The 11369-nt window shown below is 38.1% G+C and overlaps 1 protein-coding gene across 1 annotated transcript; it reads right to left on the minus strand.

Moving 5' to 3' along the window:
- Positions 1 to 2266: 2266 nt before the first annotated feature.
- Positions 2267 to 8221, minus strand: LOC110188790 (monocarboxylate transporter 9-like). Its single transcript, XM_086829382.1, is given in 6 exon segments — positions 2267 to 3321; positions 3324 to 3728; positions 3731 to 4173; positions 4231 to 4357; positions 4420 to 4647; positions 8093 to 8221. Coding segments are annotated over 6 exon segments (1977 nt in total). The 5' UTR covers positions 8190 to 8221; the 3' UTR covers positions 2267 to 2644.
- Between the last annotated feature and the right edge of the window lie 3148 nt (positions 8222 to 11369).

Consider the following 11369-nt stretch of genomic DNA (forward strand, 5'->3'; position numbering starts at 1 on the left):
TGCCTTGTATAAAGGCGAGAACATCTTCCGATGTTTGGTCAGGGGAGAGCAGCGAGACAAAAATATGTCTCGTTGGTGGAACAGCTATAAGGGCTTTTGGCAATGCAGATTGGTTATCTGCCGTGCCATTGTCGGCCGGTATTTCTGGCCTAACACCCTGGGCAGATATATTTGTGTGAACGGGACTTTGAGGGGTCAATATTTGCGACCCCCCAGGGGATAAAACAGAAATCACCGGCGGTACGGGCACTCCCGCTGCACATTCGAATACCGAATCTTTTCTAGCGCTCGATCTCAGCACTCTTGGAATTAATGCTGAGGTCGAGGGCTGTGCCGAGGGAGGCTGCTGCTGAGAGCCCGTTGCAGGTAGTTGGGGTCCGTCTACATGCTGCCCACCAGTAGCAGTTTTTTTGCGCCTAGGAGACTCATTTAATAGCGTAAGGCTATTAAATTGGGTGTCCAGCGCCAAGAACATATCAAGAGTTTTACGAAAACTCGTTAAAATGCCCTTAAAACCGCTTTTGGTTTGCCGCATGAAAGACATCATCTCCCTTTCTATACGCGACAGGCCTCACAACAGAAACGCAGGCCGATGTTTTTTTTACATCGTCCACCGTCCGAGCTGCAACTCCAATACACTTGGCGTGCATGACGTTGTCGCATAGCCAGCAGCCGATTGTAAGGTCACCTGCAGCAATTGCCTTTTTGCAGGTTTTGACGAAACAGACAATATTTCCGGACATTATATGGACTTACCACTGTACTTGTACTTTGAAAAAATAACAACAGAGCTATTAAGAAAGAAGTGAAGAGTCTCAGCGAGAGCGAGAGAGCGGGAGAGCGAATGAGATCAGATGAGATAAGAAGTGCAGCGGCACAGCTAAAGCGAGAGAGTGAGAGAGCGTGGGAGATAGATAGATAAAACGTTTAGCTGTTGCGACGGCGCAAACAAAAGCTAGACGAAGAAGGCACAAAAAGGAATGCAAAATATGCAAAAGCTAACACTAGCAGCACAACTTAATTGGGAAATTAAACCAATTATAAAGACAAATCAAAATAGCTGCATGCACACGCGAAGTGGACGGGAAGTATTTAACACAAAATAGAACATTTAAGTTAACCACGGTGGTTATTTTGAAATTTTAACACAAAAAGAGAGCGCAAGAAAATAACACGTCCGTTCACTTGGAAAGATGAAATGATCAATCCTAATTTCCTAATCGAACGGGTCCTAATAATACTGGTCGGATTCTGAAGCTAATTTTCAAACTTCAGAGTTGCTAAGTGTTACCGCCACACCTGACTGTTCGTTTATATATACGTTCCGCTTCATAAGAAAATACAAAGACAAGAGTATAGTTTTCGATTATAGTATAGTATACGATTTTTGCAGGTATTCAAAAGCAAAATGTAACAATTTTGTGCAGGTTCCTCCAAGGTTGGCACGAATCTCCGGCGATTGAACCCATTTATTTTAAACGATTCCAATTTTCTCTTGTGGTTAACGAAACGCTCCCAATTTGTGCAGAGCTACGTCTGGCATCTGCATAATTCAAACTTTCATGTCGGTCCACGAGCACTTGTGACCATCCAGTTAGAGTTCGATCACGTGTGCAATGCTCGATTGATGACACAAATTATGAGAAATTTACCCGCAGATAGGATCCGTGCTTTACGCCCATTTGTGATACGTGGCGTTGAATTTTGTGGCCCTGTCCTACGCCGCCCTATTTATTTACTTCGCGTCCTTAGAAATTGTTTTTTTATTGGTTCTCCAAAGGTTCATTGGTCGCCGACGATGTCCCCAGATAATTGACTGCGGAGCGAGTTGCTACTTCGAGACCGGATCGAGGAGCACCCGGTCGCGATTCCCGAATTCGCACTCAGAAGCGGATTGGACAAAACATGAAACATGAAAATATGAAACCTAATGGGTGTGTAATGTGCTATTGTGCTATTTTTAATCCTTAATCCTTGTCCACTTAGTACGCATGAAAGCAAAAACCAGCCCTCACGCCGGTGGTTCATTTCTCGTATTATAAAACAATGTACGAAGTAAAACTAAAATGTTGACTTTCTTTTAAAGCAAAAGAAAAACTTCAATTTATATTTTTTGTCAATGTATACAAATAATGTTTTCGAATTATCAAAAAAATATGTTCAGAGTTCCGGTGCGGCATAACCGTTTATAAAAAGTCCAATTTCGTTTTGTCTTTTTAACCTTAAACATGTTTAAATCTAAATAATTATTATTAAAACAAATTGATTTGTATTTTCGTTAACTATTTTAATTTTTTTTAATTATTTTACATATTTTTTGGCATTTTATAGAAAAAATAGTTATAAAATCTTTTTTATTTGATCTACATTATTAATTTTTATACTGCCTAGGCTATTATATTATTAGCATTAAGTAAACAATAGTTATGGTAATTATACAATGTTATAGTTACGACTTAACAGTAAGACAAAACTGCTGGAAGTAACAATTTAACAGCGGTCAAAACGTTTGTTTTATAGTTCTGGCCGGTAAACGCATTTACAAGTATGTATTTTCATCACTGTTTGTACGCCATTTAAAGCCTAATAAATAATTTTAGTTGTACGTTTTTTATACGGTCAGTGTTTTGTGCCTGATGTTTGTTTAGTAGCTATCGACGGCCTCTTCATCGGTTTGTAGCGTATCGAGTTTTCTTTCTTTTTTAGCCTTTCGTCGATTTATCCATGGCATAAAGCTCCAAAGGCTAGCCCCAGCCAGCAGCGTCAGTCCTAAAGCATGGAAGAGCGGATTATAGTCATTGACCGCCTCAAACCAGAAGTTACAAAGCGGCGGACCAACTAACTGCAACAAGCCGTTAACAAAAAGGCTGATGCCATAGGATGACGTTAACCGTTCGGTACCTAACATATCTGCCATGATCACAGCCGTTATCCCCACGTAGATTCCAGAAGCAAGACCGAAGAGGGCACACCAGAAACAAACTGAGCTGTATGACCATGCAAATGGCAGCAATGCAAGAGAAAGACCCGATATAGACAAGCCTCCAACAAAGTACCACGTCTTAGGTATGTACCCCATGTCAGAAAGTGCTGAGCCTCCAATACGACCGATAAGATCCGTGGCGGAAACAACGGATAGTAGGTACGCTGATAAAGATTTGTTAAAGCCTCTGGCTTCTCCAAAACTTGGAAGCAAAATTATAAAATTCGTGTAGCTGATGGCATTTGTCGAATTAGAGATTAGTATGACTAAGTACATCGGGTCCCTTAGCAAGCTAAGATCGAAAAACTTTGACCGTTGTGGTGCTTGTGCCTTACCCGAGCTGCATCGGTAGTGCCAGACATTTCTGGACACGAAGAGTCACTTACCACGCCCGCTCCACTGTTACTGCCCATTGAACGAAGAGACATGTGCGAAGAAAATTCCTTTGGCTGGAATGACAAAGTACTACCGTGATATGGTGTGCTAACATACAGAAAGCTACTAGTTGATGGCGAACGCTTAGAGAGTCTCGACTTTGAGGAATTTCTAAGAGAGAGTTTGTTTGAACTAGAGCGAGTCTCCGGTACAGCATACAAAGAAGATTGTGAGTTCAGTTGGCCGGGCGTAAAGGTTTGATTCCTTTGCGGCAACCTCACTGGGGTACTTATTTTTCGAGTTCGAGATTGGAATTCATCACCAGGCTTGGAGTAACTTTGAACAACAGCTGCGGAAGCACTACGGACAACAGCTGTTTCTCATCCTCTGGTAGATATAGGGGGGAAGGTGGCGAGTTATGGGGTAGTAGGTGCTTATCAGCTTGCTCCTGGCCTACTACGTTATCGTCAACGTTCTCGAATTTCATCACTATTCCAATGTCCTCTTCTTCAGGTATGTCTTCCAAAGTCTGGCGGGCACGTAGAACACGTACCATGTGTTGTTCCACAGGCTCATAAAAAAGAGCAGCTACAAACACATTGAGGGTAATGCCCCCCATTATGAGGCACGATCCATGATAACCATAGGTCTCAAGTAACCAGCGCAAAAGTGGAGGAAGAATGATGCTGCCGAGTGCACTCCCTGAGATGCACAGACCGTTCGCCAATCCCCGTAATTTCGCAAAGTATGAAGTCACAATATACACTGTAGGTGGGAAGGAAAGACCGGCACCAATGCCTACAAGCACGCCATAACTGTAAATCAAAGAATCATGAATAGCATTATAGCCGTAATTTGTGCGGTATAATTACCTGATATACAGGTACCCAATCGATGATGCCCAGAATGAAAGTATCATACCTAAAGATGCTGACGCTCCGCCCAGGAGAGTAACGGTTCGATATGAATATTTGACGGAAAGGATACTTGACACAGGACCTATTAATAACAATTTAAAAAATTAAACAAGATTACACTTTCATAATAAGCTTTGAACTTACCCAACGAACTATAGAGAAAGTAGCACAACGCTGGTATCCAGGAAGCCTTTGTAGGCGAGGAGTTGAAGGCTTCAGTGAATTCAACGAATAGAACACCGAAACTTTTTATCGTGCCAGGAATGAGGATATTGGTCAAACACGAGCCCAAAAGCACTAGCCAACCCCAGCCACCATCAGGTGGTACCAAGTCGTATTCACTGTCATCATTTTTTTTGTTGAATAAGCTAACTGTAAAAAGATTAGAAGTTTTAAGACACGCTTTGGATCATCATATTAATACATATCTAAGTTTTTAAAATTTCTCAGTTAAAGAAACAGAATTCGATCGATTCCGTGAAAAAAAAATTCGCAAGTCCTACAAGAATATAGCTACCAAGAACGGTGCTAATACTGTTACCTGACGCATAAATATCAAGATTCTTTTTAAATAATATATATATACGTATAACTAAGCTATTGACGTGAATTTCTGATTAAGGTAAATTGATTGAGACTGTTGTAGACCCCAAAGGCCTCTTCTCATTAATTTGAAAACCTCAAAGGCTTGCACACGATTTTTTCGTGCTGGCTTTTAAACTGGCTCCAGGCTGTCTCACATTTTGTTCAAAAGTCAGCGAGAGAGCGCTCTAGAACCAGATGCTCTCTCGTGCTGGCTCTAGACTCTAGAGTCTAGACCCTGAAGTACCGTGTGTCATCAATAGACCTCTGTCATCAACATGTCATCAACGCCGACTGCGACTTCTACCGAGGGGACGCTCTGCCGATTGCGACTTCTACCGAGTCGACCCTCTGCCGACTGCGACTTCTACTAGGCCGTCTAGACGGCATTCGTCGGCAGTCCCATGACCCGGCCGTTGAGAAATTTGTTCATGAATTGTTGAAGAATTTGTTGATGATGTGTTGATGAATCATCGATTTATTTTTGATGAATTTTTATTGATGACAGCCTAGGACATGCCCATGTTAAATAAATCAACAGATGGCCTGTCATCGATGAAAAATCAACAGAACCCCCTTGACTGTTGATGAAACGTTGATGAATTGTTGATGACAGGTACTGGAGGGAATTAACAAGAATTCTGTGTTTACTCATACATGCAAACGTATTCTATTTTTAGATCTTTACACTCTCAACTTTGTGAGAGCAGGGAGAGCGCCATTGTCGTTTGAATCAAAAAATGAACCCCATATTGCAAAACGAATGTATGGTCGTGAGGCATCTTGTAAATTGTATAGTCTTTGGTGCGACTTCACAGAGCTTCCGGACGATCAGGGAGCCACGCAGGATCTGAATACGCCGCGAAGACAGCATCTTTGGCCCCCGCTTACGTACATACATATATGCTTAGTATATAAATAAAGTTCCGTTTACTGTATATTTCCATTGCCTTCCCCTATGGGAAGTAAAGCATTTTACTCTGTTAACCTTTCCCTCCTTGTTGGAAAACTCGATTTAATGGGTTTTCCAATTGATCTTCTTAATTGGATATCAAGTTATAAAATTGGATGACGCAAATTTAACTTTTCCACTTGCGCATAATCCAGCCATTTCTCTCTTGAAATTTAATGCATTGCAATATCGGCGTATAGTCGTCATTGGTCCAATATCTAAATTTTCATCATCATAGTTCTCCGTTGATGTCAATGATCTTCGTGTCCTCACGCGTTTTCTCAACAGGACACTCTCTTATTATATTTTGTCTTTTTTCGTTTAAGTTCTGTGAATACACGTCGTCCTTTTGGACTATAACCTCAAATGCAGGATCCACATAATTAACACATTTCAAATTATCACCTTAAAGACAAATGCCTTTATTTATTTTATTGTTTTTAATTGAAATGTTAAGAAACGACTAGTTGATATATTGGTTTGTAGTAAATGCTATATATCAGCGATGGCTATCCCGCTTTTCTGTCGAACGGGATAAAAAGTATCTTATGTCCGTCTTCTGTCTCTAAGCTACCTCCCTACAAATTTTCCATTTTTGTAATCTGTTCTGCCGTTCTTGAGTTATAAGTGGTGTAACAGACACGACTTTCTTTTATATATTTATATGTGCAAATTATATAGCGTTATACACACTAATCTCTAACATAGATAGTCTTGCCAAACTAAAAACTTTAATTCTAACCCACTTAGTTCACATGCAGACAAATTCCGGCAACACGCCGATAGTTAGTTTCCTCGTACTCTTCTATATTTTTTTTATCGCGCCTGCTAACACCTAACCCAAAAGGCACATGTTTGGTTTAATACGGGCCACATGAGTGTACTGACCATAGTGCATTAACGTCCATCACCATATTACCTAATCAGCTCCAAAAGAAGCTCCATTAGCTAGAGTCCAAGCAGCTCTATCAGATCGACAGCAGATCACGAAATGACCAAAACTTACAGTCACTTCTTTTCTACTGAGTAACTTAAACAAATTTAAACTTAATAAAAAAAATAAATAAATTTGGCGGTCATCAGTTCTTAACCCACCCGGTAAAAATTCGATAAAATGCCTATTTGTTATCTCAAATTTGATGAAAATCTTTTGAAAGCTGAAAAGTTTTTTTCCAAAAATTTTCTTATATTTATAGCATTAGAACTGAGAGACTAGTTTGCGTGAAACGAACAGACCGACATGGCAAGATCGACTCGGCTGTTAATACAGATCAAGAATATACATACTTTATATGAGGGTGACTCATTCACTATGTTGCAAACTTCTTATTGAAATTATAATACTCTGCAAGGGTATAATAGAACTCTAAAAAAAAGTGATCTTTCAAAACCAAGTTGCCTTCAAACTTAAGCAAATAACTATTGATGAATTGCTGAAATTTCAGGATATGCTCCATCGTCTACGTAACGGAACCACATAAAAGTACTGGGTCGGCACACGTTCCGGGCTTAAACTTCAAAATGGTATCCCACACGGATACCGCAATCCGTAGTCCTTTTTACCATAGCATTTATATAACCAAGATATCACTTTCGACCATTTTACTGAGCTTAGGCAAAAACTAAAAAAAAAGGCTTTATGTAATCAAATTTTAATTAATTTTAATTTTAATGGAAAGCCATGTCTACGACGACAGGAATGGGTCTTTTACAGATGGAATCTTAAGTTGTTGACCCACATTATCATAAAGTCTTATGGCATAAACATTTATTGAAAAAATCCAACTCGCCTTCTTGCTCCTGCAATCATTCAGTCCAGAAAATATAAATGCTAAATGCCCAGAAATTAGTAACATCAGAAATTTTAATACTCTCCCACCCTAGCTCTTACTATCCCCACAGCAAAATATATGAATAAAATCCAAATTTTTAAGTCAATCAACTTAGTACATCAACTTTAAACTATAATAGTGGCACCCTAAATGCTATATGACTTAATAATATACATACATAAGCTTTTAAAATAAAAAAATAAGTTAGTAATTAAAATCAAAAAACACTGTCATTTTTAAGAACGTTATAGAAAAGTTCACATTCTTATTTTTTAAATCCTGGCCACATACTCTAACTGCCATTTTAAAACAAAATGCTTGAAATTTGTAGCTTCCGCACACATTTTAAGGCTACATTTGTATGGTATAGATAAATACTTAATATGATATTAATACATAAATATATACATATATATTAATAACAAAAATATTTTTCCCTCGTTTTACTGACCTGATTTATTGCTAGTTTCATTTGAAGTTCCATTCGATTTATGGTCTTTGTGATATACTTTTTGTGATTTTTGTGTACATACATTTTCTTCATGCATGGTCTCTAAAAAGAGAAAAAAAATATTTTTATGGTTATATGTTACGAGTAAAATAAAATATTCAATGCTAGCACGGTCTACAATATTAACATAGTATATATAATAGGTTCAGGATAAAAAGAGAAGAAAAACAAATCAAAAGAAGAAAAACAAAACAAAAGAGAAGAAAAAAAAAAACAAGGAAGATAAATTTGGCACGCTGAAGTTTATAAACCCTTGTAGATGGCACTTCGATCACATATTATAATTACTGTTTTACATTCTCAGTTTTGCATTTTCCTCTACATCTAAGGATCGTTTATATTACAGCGATATACTATATATAGTTGTCCGATTTTCATAACATTTAAGATAAAAAACTAGAATAATATATAAAGTTCCCGCTCGTTCTTTTGGCAGCTATATGATAAAGTCGTCCGATCCGGCCCATTCCGATTTATACACGAATGAGAGTATAAAGAAACTGCAAAGTTTCATTCAGATAGCTTCAACACTGAGAGAGTAGTTTGCGTAGGCGGACAGGCGGACATGTCTAGATCGACTCGCCTGTTGATGCTGATCAAGAATATATATACTTTATATGGTGGGAGATGACTCCTTCAACTCGAGAACACGCAACATATAACTGTCCATGTGAAAAACAATGATTTTCTAAATTTATCCTACAAACACTAAGCGAAAGCAAGGCGAACTGGAAATTGCAATCGTTTGAAGTCAAACGAAAGATCGGTATCATTGGTAGTGGAGGAATACATATGTTACATTTGCACCTTTGTACTTTCAGTTAATAAGGTTGCCTCAATCAAATTCGACACGAAACTACGTTGGATAATTTACTACATCATCGGGATTTGTTATGGATTGTTGGATTTGTTGTCCCCAAATCGCCAGCAACTTTTGATTGAATGGTGAAATTATATAAAAAATAATTAATCCAGGTGTCTCATCAACTGGGACTTTTCCATTTCCAACAGCTAACAATTGTTTAGAAAATTGAGCAGCACTTTGATCATTTTTAAGTTTAACTCTCATATTAGTGGTTAGCGATAATTTTTTTACGTTATTCCATAAAGGTGGTGCCTTTAGGCAAGCATTTAATGCACATGCATTAAATCTACGGGTAATTACTAGGAACGTTTGCTTGAAGTCGCCTGTCAACAATACCATCAAGCCGCCAAAGATTTTGCTATTTCGACGAAGAACTTTCAGTGTGTAGTTAAGTGTCATTGTGCACTGATCTTAAACAATGAGCTTGCATTGCATCAACAATTTTCCCATTGCACTGGATCGGTAAATATTGGATGTTGGAGTATCAATTGTATTTAAATTGAGTGGCATAAGTGCAGAATGTTCAGTACGACCGCAATTCCAGATGATGCTAACGCCAAAGCTATGTCACATCTTGATTGAATCGTGGCCAAAATCAATGAAATGACAAATGTTTTTCCTGTTTCTCCAGGTCCGTCTAGGAAGAAAACACCCCCAGTATTATTGTCCAACGCTTTCATTAATGTTTCGTATAGTTGTTTTTGCTGTTCATTCAGCAACGACACATTATGACGAAAGAAATCCTGCAATGTATCACCATTGTATTGACCATTCACAGTTTTCAAATGCGCAAATGATTTAGGTCTACGTAAATTTACCAACAGCAGTCGCAAATAAAAACATTCATCATGTCTAGGATGAACAGTATACATGCGACCAAGTGCATCAGTGGAAAACGCCTGTGGCGTTTCAACGTTCATAAGCGTAGCTGCGAATAGGCATGCTTCACACATTGCAAACAAGCTAGTCAATATTGTCGATGGTGGTCTCTCAGCTTGTTGTGCCGCATTAGCCTTTGGGAAGTAAACTGTTTGGCCTTTGAATTGGAAATGACAATCTAGTTCGACAATAAGCTTCTTTTGAAATTTATCCAGAATTTTCATTGCTATAAACCTCACGGAGCTAAACTTTCCACGTGCGCTAAACTTGCATTTTTTTTGTCTAGCGACCGTGGGAACACTTATTAAGAACTTTCCTAAGTTGGTAGTAACTTGAAATCTGTTTTAAAAAATGTTGCGGTTAGTCTTATATACTTTTACTCGTATATATGTCGGAATGGGCTTGATCCGACGACTATATCATATGCCATACAAACGTTTGGACCAGTTTTTAAGTGATTTTTAACAAATTTGAAAAATTGAATTAGCAGCCATAGGAACGATCGAGAAATTAATTTATTAATTTAATTTAACAGATTTTCATTAAATTTGGGATATAGAAATGTTATATTATTCTTGAATTTCGGTTTTAATTTTATAAACTCAACTAACATTCATCCTGCAGGTCGCGTTCCTGGCCGGCAGTCGATTGTTTCGTGGGTGAAAACATTCAGGGAGAGCGGGAATGTGACAAAATCCCATCCAGCTCATCAGAGAATAACATTCGGCAAGCAATCGCAAAGATACCCGTCGATATGCTTGAGAGTTCAGCTGAGCTTCGAAAATCGGGTATCTCAGTGCATTGAAAACGGCGGCCATCACTTGTCCGATGTAATCTTCAAAAGTGTGTAATGAAAACTTCAGCATGTGTGTTACAAGAATAAAAAAAAAATTGGAATGGTATGTCAACTACTTTTTTTTATAACCTTCTAAAGTCAGCAAGTTTTCTTGCCGCACCCGTATATAGAGAAAAATGTAAAACTTTATATACACTCCTGTTCATAATTATACGACACCTATGAAATTTTTGTTTCAGCGGTCGTAGGAGAATGGAAACACACAGTAGATCAAAATAAAGTATGTCGAATAATAGCACAAGGAGTTGTGCACAAAATGAGCTATTCTTATCCTTGCTTGCATCACTCGTTTTCAAGTAACGGTAAAAAAAAGCACACACGCCCTGATTTAGGCTACCTTGAAATTGTTTTATAACGATACGACACATTTCAATTATTGCGGCTAAAGAGGAAGATTTAGTGTTTATTGGTTTTTTTATAATTTTGTTAAATATTTTATTCATTTTTTAATAAAATGCCGCATGGTAGCTTTTTAAGCGAAGAAGAGAAGGGAAAAATTAAGGCGTATAGCTATGTATAGGTATATGATATAAAATGAAGCATAATTTCATTGATTTTTACATAAATATTTAATTTATATTGTATTAATTACTAGTGATCGAATCTGCAAGGGTATA

The sequence above is a fragment of the Drosophila serrata genome, unplaced genomic scaffold, assembly GCF_035046125.1.
Source record: "Drosophila serrata isolate PLE 108 unplaced genomic scaffold, ASM3504612v1 contig_200, whole genome shotgun sequence".
Lineage (NCBI taxonomy): Eukaryota > Metazoa > Arthropoda > Insecta > Diptera > Drosophilidae > Drosophila > Drosophila serrata.